This window comes from Mizuhopecten yessoensis, unplaced genomic scaffold (genome assembly GCF_002113885.1).
Source record: "Mizuhopecten yessoensis strain PY_sf001 unplaced genomic scaffold, ASM211388v2 scaffold917, whole genome shotgun sequence".
Classification (NCBI taxonomy): Eukaryota; Metazoa; Mollusca; class Bivalvia; order Pectinida; family Pectinidae; genus Mizuhopecten; species Mizuhopecten yessoensis.
The window spans coordinates 1,308,606-1,322,464 of NW_018403786.1; the positions used below are offsets into that span (position 1 = coordinate 1,308,606).

General features: G+C 38.3%; 1 protein-coding gene across 6 annotated transcripts in view; it reads left to right on the forward strand.

Moving 5' to 3' along the window:
* LOC110454853 overlaps positions 1-13,859 on the forward strand; it is a 35,766-nt gene that overhangs the window by 17,254 nt on the left and 4,653 nt on the right. For 4 of the 6 annotated variants that reach the window (XM_021504620.1, XM_021504612.1, XM_021504604.1 and 1 more), the window contains exons 2-5: positions 8,631-8,820; positions 10,202-10,431; positions 13,000-13,150; positions 13,517-13,726. In XM_021504620.1, the coding sequence (XP_021360295.1) occupies positions 8,754-8,820; positions 10,202-10,431; positions 13,000-13,150; positions 13,517-13,726 (658 nt within the window). In that variant the 5' untranslated portion in view covers positions 8,631-8,753. Of the gene's footprint in view, positions 1-8,179; positions 8,485-8,630; positions 8,821-10,201; positions 10,432-12,999; positions 13,151-13,516; positions 13,727-13,859 lie in introns of those variants that run through there. The other 2 variants (XM_021504636.1, XM_021504645.1) reach the window with 2 other exon arrangements.

The window sequence follows — 13,859 nt, forward strand, 5'->3', positions numbered from 1 at the left end:
GGTAACCCCTTCGGACTAAGGATGCATAAATCAGCTGGTCAAAACCTCCTTTCGTGATGTTGTACAAGACGAAAGTTTGAACAGGAAGTGTCTACTTAAAACATATAAACTACATGAATGTTTACTCAAATGTAAGATTTATTGACAAAATTATCTTAGATGGTCAATGAAAATTTCCCATATCCTTCATGTTGTTTGAAGTTTACACACAATTTCAACAGTTTTTATTTTATATACTACAGGAGAGGGTAATAGGTAGTTCAGAAATTAGAAAACAACATTTGAACTAATATTGACATTCTATTATCCATATTTACTGTATTGTTAGATTTCTGTACATTATACTTGAACTTTACATGAACATTATATTTTCCTTGACCTTTCATAACCGTTACATATTTCTTTACTTATTACATATAGCTTGACCCATGTCTGATTTCCATTGCAAAATGACCATTGCTTCATGTCCAAATAAATGTTTGGGAGCTTTAATATCTGTTATTCGGTTAAAACTAATATCCAAACTAAAATAAACCCATTCAAAACGATAAAGCGTCCGGACTGACGAGAGTCTGCAGTACACGTCCGGATAAAGAAGACTCCACTCCACCAGTTCGGACTAATGAGGATCTGCAATATACATACTGACCACTTGGAATTGGATACTAATCACCCCATCCCCTAACACACACTATTTATCAGAAATATGCAGCGGGGATGGGGGGCAATTATCTTGCATCATCAGTTCCGGTGATGTCCATGGGTCTTGGTACCATAGGGATCAATCGTGCAATAATAATAACAAATTAGCCAAAAATAGGTAAAGGAATAAGTTTGCTGTACTTTTGTAGCTCCCAGACTGGGTTGGACTCAGCAATAAATCTACGTGCTTTATATCGCTAATTATGACATTCTCGAGACCGTCTACATAGTTCTCAAATTTTTAGATGGCAATTACGGTATACCAGACCCAGATTTTTTGTCTGAAAACTATGAAATATAAAGGATAAATTGGAACAGTGTGTAGTTAACAAGCTGTCTGTGGCCTACTACAACAATGGGAACCATGTTAGCGTCTAATGTAAACCTCATGACCGACAGCCGACTTGCCCTGTTACTGTGTCAGCTTTGCTCTGTGGCTCGTAGCGTCCTAACCTTAACATGAAGATTCGGTCCTAGTTTTATGTAATGAGGTTGAGTGGTTGATCTGAAAAGCTTGGTGGAATGTACGTCTTGTTTGTTCCTGCTAGTATTTGTTTTGCATTCATGCTGTCTCAATCTGTGTACAGTGATCCCAGGCTCTGGGCCCGCTAGTGACTGACGCAGATGTAGGTCTAGTGGGTTTATTGTTATCTGGTAAATCTGAACGTTGTAATTATTCTGTCAAATTGAATATCTGTATTGACTCTGAACATCTTAATTATGTGTAACAGAGTTCAGTACTTTTTAATGCCTCGACTAGGAGTCGAAATTGGGACCTCTGGTTTCCTAGTCTTACGCTCTACCAAATGAGAGCTTACGAGAAATTACCCCTAGCCGCCGAGACAGAAGAACCCGGCTGGTATTTTTGTTTCTCAAACTAGCAAGTAATCTAGCTTGATGGACATTGTCGTGATGACCTTGTCGAGTAACGTAAAGCACTACTTTCGTTCTATCAGAAAAAAAAGCCAAAAGGACAAAAAATACTCCACATTTCCTTTTCTCGTCTGTCAACGTATAAACGGTTGCCGTAGGCGAGTTGTATTTTCATTCATAAATCGTATTAACACCTATGTAACAGTGGTGTAAAAAGCTCAAACTCCGTGTCACCTCTCGAGCAGACGTGCTCTCGGTTACAGACGACAAACAATTGGCGCCACAGTATCCGATATTTCCGGAATTCACCTTTGACCTTGGAGCATGACCTTTTATATTGTGCATTCTCTCTTTTGTCACGTATACCTTTTTGTCTGCAGCTGCTGTACAAATCAAAATAGATATATAACGTACACGGACATATTTATCTTAACGAGATTTAATTATAGATCCCAAACCCTGACCCAGAGGATATGCTGTATAGGGCGAATGCTCCCCTGTATAAACAGTCCTCACCGGCTATTGTGAAATTAGGTTCTGATTGAGTTTGGTATCTAACGCATTGAAATTAACATTGGCTGATTGTCTTACGAACTAAAAGCCGTTGCGAAGAGATAAAGAAAATAGCATAGCACAATTTATGGTAGACATTCTTAAACCTCATCCGAACGGAAGTATAAAAAGATATGTGTGGTTCTTACTATTCTATGTTCCGAACAGAACTATTGTCTGCATACTATTTTGGTTGTTATAAAATTTCTGTGTTCCCGAATAGAATATTACAAAAGATATGTGTATTTCTACATTATCTTTGTTCCGAACGGTACTATCATATACGAAATGTCTTTGTTGTTTTAAAATGTATTGGTTCTGAGAGAAGATATTGTATGCAAAATATCTTTGTAATTCAAAAACCTTTTTGATTCCAAAAAAAAATAACAAAAAGATATGCATGTATACATATATATATATCTAAAACATCTTTGTTCCGAACGGAAATATTGTATACAAAATTAGTTTTGCAGTTCTAAAACTTATTAGTTCCGAATGGAAATATTGTATACAAAATTCTGTTTTTTTCAGTTCTAAAACATATTGGTTCCGAATGGAAATATTGTTCGGTGTAAGGTTCGGTGTGTTTCGAAAACATCCATTTTCCGAACGGAACAATTGTTCCTACCGGTGTTGGGTTAAGTTTTATGATGTGCTCTGATATTAAAGCGTGAACGTTACGTAGTAAAATCACCGACATGTCACTGGCAGTGCTGGCAGACATTCCCAGTTCACGGTGGTTGACGTTGACCGTGACACGTTCTGTGGGAAACGCACATGGCAAGGCTGTCAATGTCATATTTGTTATGAATAATAAATCTGGCAGGATGTGTGGTCTTTGTGGGGTATGCTGCTACAGTGCCAACACCGGTTTCGATCTGCATACACTACAAACATAGAGCATAATATTACGCTGATACGTAGAATGAGTTAACAGGAAGCTGCTTTCGAGCTGCAAGTGATGTTGAAAGGCTTCATTACTGTCACCAAGGACCTCACTCGGCTTGTTCTGATATTCTTTTTTTAATTTCGAAGGGTTTGCGTTCTTTTAAATAATCAATTCATTGTGTTGATGTATTGATGTTTGTCGCAATAATAACTTTACCAGACCTAAGGTTTCTTGTTGATATAAAAGCGATTCTAAATAAAGTTTCTTGCATCTTGGCTCTAGAGATCTACTGATATGTACATCAAATCCTTGTTTTTATTTCGATCCCTTTTAAAACCCGACTGCAGATAGACACCTGCACGTGTTGGTTGTCTTTCTTCAGATGCCGTTAACTTCATCACATATCTTGTTGTTTGGTTTCTTTTTGGGTTTTATAAGGTTTAATGCCCCCCATGAACAGCTGAGACATTTAAGACGTGCCTTCGTGTGTGCATGTGTATTTGCTTACCGGAGACAGTATGCTGGTGTATTTGCCTCAATCCGATAGCGTAGAAATGACGCCGACTTTAAAGTGCTATCTCACTGAAATGCCATGCCGAAGGCACCCATCATTGTATACTACCTGGTCACAGTACTGACCAGTTAAATAGTTGTTGTGATTACATTAAATACTGAAGTTTAGAAAGGAATAATAATTAATGATCCATTTTAAGGACATTGGTATGTCCCAGCCTGGGGACGGAACATTCAACACTCATTGTATAGGTTTACTGTTAATCTACAATACTGCGCAAAACGAAGAGGATAATAAAATTGTTTTGATAAAAGGGTGCTGAGTCATTCATCTTATTTATGTAATTTGCTGTAAGTTCGATTCACGTTGCATTATTCAGCATTTTCAGGAAGTTTTGGGGCGAATTTTTGAAGGTTTCGTCATTGATATAAAACGCCGAATGATACAGTGTAAGTTCACGTTGGGCGTGATCAGAAAATATATGGTAATGCATTATATCGGGGTTTTATATTTTATACCGGAAATACATATATATCGGGGTACAAATATATATAGGGGTGCTACATTATATACCAGAAATACATTTATATTGGGGTATTAAAATTGTTCATTTCTTTTGAAAAAATCAAATCATTATGTAAAATGTCGACAAAACAAATGTCTGACCTTTTTACAATCAATCTAAACTCGTGTTCACGTTACCTATCATCTGGTTAAAGGTACACGCGTGTTTGGTTGTTGCTAAATACGTCGCCCCTCTGATATGTATAATGTTACGTCTGAATACCGGAGGTACAGATATCGGTAACAAAAACTGGAGATGAGAGATTGCGATATAACCTCCATAACTGAAGCATATAGGCGTACGTATACACGGCATACCACAGCCACTGGGTTCAACGTCTTCAAGGTCTCGCCAGGGTGCATTCAGGATACGGGCAGGTTAAGAAATATAGGAAATGTCACGCTTTGTAGGAGTGGGGTCTGCTGGATTTTATCGGCCACGTCGTTGAACACACACTGCTGTATTGTTGATTCACAATAAATTATCGTCTCACGAGGTTTAATTCCCAAAAGACAGAACCGATTTACTGACATAAAATATCGTGGACGAGCTCGAGACGCCCATGTAAATACTTATACGAAATAGATTATAATGCCCAAACATTGAACCTACTGAAAACATTGAACTTTGGTTGATATTACAGGTAAAATAAGAAGAAACAACTCTCTAAATAAAAGCATTCATTCATTCGTATGAAATTGATCCGTTAATTCAAAAATAATATCGCCCATGGCTTGTTTTTACAACTCTTGATTCTATTGACACGATCGGTAAATTACTTCTGAGATTATCACAGGGGCTTTTATTCATTGGTATCTAAATTGTTATCGCGTTCTTGCTGGAATGTTTTCGTCTCAATTTGTAATATGAAACGTGTGAGTTTATATTGTGTAGGTAATCTATTATAAAATTCTATATGTAAACAACCTTTCATAAATTATATTTATAATTCAGACAAGCATAACATTATTTATAAGGTTTTATTGAAAAATAAATTTGAGATTATCACAAGCATTCATTCATTGTGGGGCTAACATTCTAATGAAGCACAATGCATGTGAAATTCAACGCCTGCATCACGTTTATCTTTTTGTGTTCACTTGACCTCAAATGGCGGTATATAGGGTATATAAAACTGTATACTACCTAATCTGTCTTGATTTATTTCTGCCAAAAAAATGGCCAACCCTTACTCAGTAACAAGACACAGAGATCTACGAATTTACGAATACGCCATTTCTGGCATCCATCAGCGGCGTAAACTTTAACATTTGTTTCTTACACAAACTGAGTTATACATAAAGATGATAGTTTTATTTTTCAGCTCAACATTTTTTAAAGATGGTTTGCAGTGTTATGGTAGCCATGACAACGTGAGCTATTGGCGTCGACTTGTTTCTCAAGTATTATGTACGGAACAAAAATACAGTTAACCCAAAGTTTTGTCAACTTGTCGATGGTTAAAATAAATCTGAGTTTGGCGCTTTTGTCCAAGATTTCAACCGATATTTCAGAAAGTACCCATAACATAATCCCGATTAATCAATAATTGCTTTTTTTTTTTAGAGATTTATCAGCAGTCTAAACATATAAAGGAAAGAGATAAATTAAAATTAATCATAATGTAATACATACTATCTATTTTTAACTCCTGTTGACAAGTAACGTTGATTTAAACAACATGCTTTTTAAATCACATGTATGAGTGTGGCTTTAATACAACGATTGCAATCTTTAGAATTGTGTTTGTTTGGACAGAGACAAATTAAACTGAGCTGCATTATGCATATTTAGATAAGAACACCTTCGTCAAGCTTGCCCTACTGTGTACGTTTCGTTCGCTTTGTTTGCAGTGTTTAGGTAGTGCACGTCTGTGAATCGGGAGATAGGTATCACATTTACAAAACTACATTAAATTCCTCGTGGATGACAGCTGATAATTTGCACATTATCATAAAGACACAATTTCAGAAGCTTTAAAATACGACTCCTTAGGAAATAAAGGGTTTTTAATCATATAACACTATGGCGGTAACCATCAACACGTGCTATTTCTTGATTATGTGGGAAACGAGGGGGAACCATACTGGCGTGATCAGAGCTAATATTCGGCTTATACAGTTAACATTCGACATGGAATGGTAGCAACCGGATAACCTTGGCTGGAATCTGCCGAGTTGTGACGAGTCGAATGGTGGTACTGGTTTGATCAACCCGAGTTGTGACGAGTCGAATGGCAGTACTAGTTTAACCTGCCGAATTGTGACGAGTCGAATGGTAGTACTGGATTAATCGGCAGAGTTTTGACGAGTCGAATGGTAGTACTGGTTTAATCGGCCGAGTTGTGACGATTCGAATGGTAGTATTGGTTTAATCTGCCGAATTGCGACGAGTCGAATGGTGGTACTGGTTTGATCAACCCGAGTTGTGACGAGTCGAATGGCAGTACTAGTTTAATCTGCCGAGTTGTGACGAGTCGAATGGTAGTACTGGATTAATCGGCAGAGTTTTGACGAGTCGAATGGTAGTACTGGTTTAATCGGCCGAGTTGTGACGAGTCGAATGGTAGTATTGGTTTGATCGACTGAGTTGTGACGAGTCGAATGGTAGTACTGGTTTGATCTACCGAGTTGTGACGAGTCGAATGGTAGTGCTGGTTTATTCTGCCGAGTTGTGACGAGTCGAATGATAGTACTGGTTTAATCGGCCGAGTTGTTACGAGTCGAATGGTAGTATTGGTTTAATCGGCCGAGTTGTGATGAGTCGAATGGTATCGGCCGAGTTGTGACGAGTCGAATGGTAGACTTGGTCTGATCGGCGAGTTGTGACGAGTCGAATGGTAGTACTAGTTTCGGCAATTGTTATAGCCATCCAAAGCTTACAAAGTCGGTTTATATTACTGTCCACGTTAGGATTTACAAAAATGTTTTACAACGGGCGATTGTGGATTGTTTATCAGTCATATTCCATTTCATGTTAGCAAATCTTCGTCGCCCCAATTTACTTGTGGAACTGCAATGTCAATTCATTCACAAAAATTGCAACGTCATTTCGTGAAATTATATTATTAATACAGACAAGCGTAACACTATCTTTTAGGTTATTTTTGAAAAAATAAATTTGAGATTATCACAAGCAATCATTGTGGAGCTTTGATTATAATGACGCACAATGCATGTGAAAGTCAACACCTGCATCACGTTTATCTTTTTGTGTTCACTTGACTTCAAATGGTGTATAAAACTGCATATTTTCAAATGGCGGTATATTGGATGTCAATCACGTTGACATGCGCACTTAAGGGTTGCCGTCCAACATTGTAGTCTCATAGCTAAGGAGAAATGACCTGTTATCATGGTTACCGATTCCATTATCTTCTGAATATCTTGGGTCGACCTAACATGATCATTAAGGTATGAGAAGGGGAGGTTCAAGGGATATCCCCTTTTGTCTACACATCACCTTGGTGACCGTTGTCGTACACTGCACAATTTACAAAATTTATCTAAGTGCTGTTGCTATGAAACTGCTGACCTTTAACTTTATGGCGTAAGTCTGTAATGTGTTAAAATTCTATCGATCAGCCACCACGGACAGATGGCCCAGTGTACGGGACGTAATGGTGTTGACCATGCCTCCCGTTAAATGTCTGCCGATAAAGGCGCCTGGTATTTAAAGACAGGTGCCCTTTATGGTCGCTGTCACATTTTGAAAAAACTAATGTGCACTTTGGCTGCCATTGCGTGGCGTGACGCCACAGCTAGCTTGTCAGATCAACGGGTTTTTTTGTTGACAGATAATATAGAATTATGACAACCCTGCCCAGTTAAATAAACACCGAAGTCTGCCACGGTATGGCGAGAATCTGACTTTTTTGTGTGTTCTGTTCACTTGACGTATCGGGTGTGTATGTACACTCCGGCGTCACCACTATTCCGACCCATTGTTGTGTCACCAAAGTGAAGCGGAAACCCTTCATGTACAAATGTTGATTTTTTAAACTATCCGAAAAAAAATATGATACGCCGAAATTGCTGTGTCAGGGTGTGTGTAATACATACATTTGTGTTTGGACACAATACTGCGAATGTATGGCGAATACTGCGGGAATTTCGAAACGTGCTATTAGCCAGACCGCACAACGGGAGTCATTCATCGGGAAATTGACCCATTCCTATTTGCAATTTCCAGGACAAAAAATCGTGACAAATTGATTTCGCATAATAATTTGAGCCATTTAATGATTTAGGATGCAAACATAAAAAACGCTCTAATCGATGCGATATTCTCGTTCTATATAGGATTTACCTACACGAACGACGGGAAATGATCCAGGCACTCAGGTATCGGGGACTGGTGCTACCAGTGTGTGACCAGATCGCTCAATATGTAATTCATTTTATACACGTTATAAATATATACGAACTTCCGAACATTGCAATGCCTTTATATCTCCGTTCTGATTCTTCACTTCTCTAGTATGCAAGATAACACAGTTGTTAATTTTAGTTAAACTATTTTACTTTTTATTTCAGTGCCACCACCATGCACTAAAGAACAACTTTAGCATGATCCTGTATCGGAACTGACGTCACCAAATCGCCCCACCGAAGACTGTGGGTGTGTCCTCTGCCTCACCGGATGTTGGAGGGAGGGCCATGTTTTTGTCATGTGTGTTGCTGTTCAGTCTGCTGTTCACTGCCTGTCTAGCGATATCCTCGGAAAGTGAGTTGTTTACATATCTTACTTCCGGTTCCCGACAGACCAAGTCGTGTATATGTACGTGCTGGTGTAATCACTCGTCTGAACTTTTTCAAAAGGTTGTTAGCGATTCACTTGTCGTGTCGTCTTTAATTATTAACCCTTATCGTTCTACATACTTATTTCTGGTTTTAATTAAACATCTCAAGCTATTGAAGTGTTACTTCACTCGATTCATTACTCAGTTTAAAAGCAGCTGTCATCAGAAGAAGAACATTTATAATTCAGATTCAACGGAGTACAATGCATATTTGAATATTTTTACCTTAAGGTATATGTATATAATCAAACTGTTTTCAGCCTATATATCGGCCCTAAAATGAGTTTCCATTGTATAGCATGCTTTTTCACTCGATATAAGTAATTTGAAAATTCTAAACAAGAGATTTAGCTAACCGCTTGCAATATTAGCTAAAACATCAATTATTGTTCCACATCGATGAATGTTGTTCGTAATCGAGGAGCACGAAGTCAAAGGGCGCCAATCCTCAGACCGCCACGTTCCCACTATTGCGAATTTTAACCAATCAAAGTGACAGAATGTGCTAATAGCCGTCCATAGACAATTGTAGAAGATATATTATTCCGTACGTTAGGTAAAAAGAACATCAGACTTTGCTGCCAATATAATGGGTTTGTTTAGACATCTTCGATGTAACACAGACAAGTACGTCCAATTTTAATTTTTCGCATGCCGTATACTGAGCTATGTAAATTATACTGTGTATTGCCAATTTTGATTCGAAGTTGCCGTCCGCCAACTTCGTTTTGATAACGTTTTGTTGAAAACCAAAAGGCCCAGAGCTATGATTTTGGCAAGTAAGCACATTGGAGGAATGTAATTAAGTTTCCTCATCTGGTGAGCGCTGCAGGTCCTATGGGCCTTTTGTCTAGTATATTCGTGTACACAGTGACCTCCCCTTATTCTCGATTAGGATATAATCATTGCACAACAGGTAGCTCAGTCGGTTACAGTGACAGTATCGCAATCTGAAGTCCAGAGTTCGAATCCCGATCTAGCCCCGCTGATTTTTTTCCCTCAAAACTCTGTTGTTTATTTATTTTGTTTCTTTCATGATAGTGAGTCATACAAGGTATGACTTTCCTTTCAGAAAAGAATTATTTAAGCTACAAGTAAAGTCATGCAGAAAAAAACTGTTCCCAATGTACGGGGGGGGGGGGGGGGGGGGGGTTAACTCAAATCGGAGTCGTGGCATGGGGAAATCCATGATCACAGCCTGTAATACGAGAATCATGTTTGATAAGGATTGTTCGTGGTTCGCAAAACAAAATACATCTGATTTAACACGACAGAATGATAAATGACCTTTTTTCTGACCTTCAGTTGTCCTAGACCACACCAATTGTCTGCTGAGGCAGACGTACAAGGTGGACAAGATGGGCGTCCTGGCCACGTGGCGAGGGGTGCGTCTCGAAAACTGTATCATCAAGTTAGCACGTGACACGGCTCAGAGCGAGGCTATATGTGTGGATGTGCTGACCTTGAACATCAGTAAAGGTCAATGTCCACCGGATATACAGATGTTTTCCGGATATTCTGGAACACCCTTTCAGGTAATTTATTGGTTTGGTGCATTTTATTGACATTTCCGACAAAATATCATGTTTAGTGCTCGATGTTACCTGATTTCATCATAATTATATCCTTATTATATTTTTGTCGTTATATGAATCGATGGCAGGCTACAAAAATAACTTAATAACAACATCAATAAACACTGCGTATTCCGCTATATTCCTGCCTGTGATGTCTGATGTTTCGGGCACGTGTCTTTATGCAATACAAGCTCAAAATGTTGTTCAAATTTTATGGCCATGTTCAGTGTTGAAAGGTGTTTGACTGTTCAGCGATGAAAAGATTATGGCCGTATTTTAAGGAGAATGACCATAATCTTTGTTGAAAGGCGTACGACTGGTCATTGATGGGAGGATTATGGCCGTAGCCAGTGTTTTAAGGAGAATGGCCGTGGTCATTGTTGAAATATGTATGTCTTTGATAATTGATGACAGTAGTATTGCCATGGGCAATGCTGAAATGAGTATGACCGTTGTTTGCGGAGAGCTGGTGTGGTGAGAAACCGATTTTTTTAATACGCAATCCTCGTTCTGTCGCATTAATCACGTGATAAGTAATACTCGCGGAAAACCATTAACAATAGTTACACATTAGAATGGCAATACTGACATAAAAGTCTACAAACCATTGTGGCAATACACAATTGTTCCGGAATAATTATACCAGACGTTTTTGTACTTAGTCATAGATGGACCTGTTTTACTTGTGTTTCATGCGTTGTGATTCCATTAAGTGAGGAACAGTCACTAGGGGCCATTATAGGGGTCAAATTTAGAACGTTGTATATGAAATAGTAGACTTAGATTCAGATATACGATCCATATTCGTTTGTCGATACAATCTTTTAGAAAGCTGATACGGCTGGTCATTTCACATAATACTATTACAAAGTTCTGGTATTCCAGAGTTTGTCAGCTTAATAATGCACACCGGCACAAAATATTAACTGAGTGAAAAACAGCCATTTCACAGTGTACTTAGCTTGTTATAAAGTCACCAATCAAGGAAGAAATAAAATAAAAGCATTTAGTATAGATACATCCGAAATCTGTATTACACGATTAAACACGTACATCCGATACCGTTTGAGGGAAAGAAACTGACGACCGAGCTAACCCACATTGTAGCTAGGCTTGTTATAGAATGTCGGTAGAGTGTAGGGTATCAGGCCTATCAGTCTTGTCCTGAGTGTACACAATACTACTGACCGAGAACAAAGCACACTTTAAAGAGAACATTGAGTTCTCTAGTTACGGAACATCCGTGTTCATTTCCCCCTGTATGGAGTTCCGTCCCCTGGTTACAGGATCGACTTACGTCACGACAGACGAACAGTGCGGTATTTAAACTATGGTGGATAATCGTCAATGAGCTGACATTGAAGCCAGTATGATAATGAATGCGATTTAGACATGTGTTGTTATTTTTTTAATGATTCATAGAAATATTACGCATTGATGAAAGGGTATATTTTTCATAGGAAAATGTGCAAGAGGATTCCGGGCTAAGATCTCGGACTGAGGTCAAAGATTTTAATATAAATCTAACCATTCTTTACGAGTGTTATTGATCACAAATGAAATAGAATTGAATATTGGAATGTATTTTGAATTCCGGAAAATTGAGCTCTCGCTTCAAATTAGTGACGTCTCTCAATTGAACCATGACGTCACAAACCCTAATAACAATACACATGTAGTATATTTAATGAATTTCCATTCATGAACCTGAATGATATCAGAAACGAACATTTTGCTTTTAGCGAAGCTCTGTCGGGCAGAAACGAAAACGACAGCACTTATTGATGTCATACGAAATGGAATATTTGCCCAAAATGGCGGGTGATTTCTGATATCCATTACGTATTCACATTGCGATCTTTAAAAGTAATGCTTAAGTCTTCAAATGGAGATAGTGTAATTTAATGCGGCCATGTCTATAAAAGGTCTTATTGCTGACGTCACAATGATATCACGTGATGCGACATTACATGTTTGTCAATACGATGAAAAACCGTGTATTTTCCACTCAATAGTACTGCCACTTTACAACCTAACAGAGTTCAGATGACATTCATATTAGTCATGAATGCCATGGTCCAAATGTTGACGTCATCATTATTATGACGTAATATATGTATCTAATATATGTTAGATATCACCGACTTTCCCTCCTTTTTATAAAGCAAGCACACGTAATGTATATGATATTTACGCATACTTGAACTAAACGCTGAATTTTTGATAAATAAATTGAATTTCCTGAGTTTATGATATTTCAGAAGATTGATAAATACAAATATCTGATAGATTTTAGTTCACATTCATATTGGCTATGAATGCCAACTGGAAGTAGTTCAGTGCTTAAATATTTTACACAACGTGGTTTCATTCAAACATATTTTATGGTACGTGGTAAAGGAACCACTTTAGTGTCAGTGATTGATATTGGATAAGCAATCTGTCAACTTAGTCCAGACGTTAAATGTGTGCCATATTGGAGTAATTTCATTGAAGATCCTTAAAGGCTTGTCTCTTTCCAACCAGGTGTCGAACTGTGATACAAGTCCCGTGAGGAAATGTATGACGTCAGAGTTTGCGTCACTCAAACTGGAGGCCAACGCGTCATCGTCCGTCCTAGCAGTCCGTATATCCACCGATACATCATACGTGTCGGTCCAGCCGACCCAAACCCCAGGTACGGAACCTTTAATCCGGTAGTTGATATGATGGTAAAATTGCACCTGTATATTATACACACTCACTTTACAAATCAGACAACTTGTCTAACACTTTTTTCTTTAAATATTTTCTCTAACATTTTGGTGCATATGCTTTGATCAGCCTGGCTCATTGTGAGAACGATTTTCCCGAAGGTCGCAAAGTCCTTTGAGAGACATCATTAAGTAGTTGTAGAACGTCGATGGAAAACTTGTGCTTGTAGAGACGTCTGAATATCTACCAAAATGTCATACAAGTGATAAAGTTCCTCCGTAATGCATAAACGTCCTAACCACACATGTATTTAACTTGAGACTTTCTAATTTCCTTTGCGGCGAAACAGCTGATCCAGCCATGAGAAGCGGGCTTCCTCTTGGTGCCATCATCGGTATCATGGTTGGAGTATTCATTCCAATTATCATCGTCGTCATCGTCGTTGCTGTCATCTGCATACGACGCACCAACAAGCCAGTTGATAATGACGGCATCGTTTACTATCCACCTAAAATACAAGAACCTGCCTCTGAACTTACAAACGGTTCTACTGATATAGGTGAGTAACACAAGCTCGTATAGTTACATAATGTTAGTACTTTCAGTTTGTACACGGTTATCTCCCCTTGGATGTAACAAAGGGGCGCAATTCATGGACAATATTAAAATTTATCTTAATAAAACTTTATATG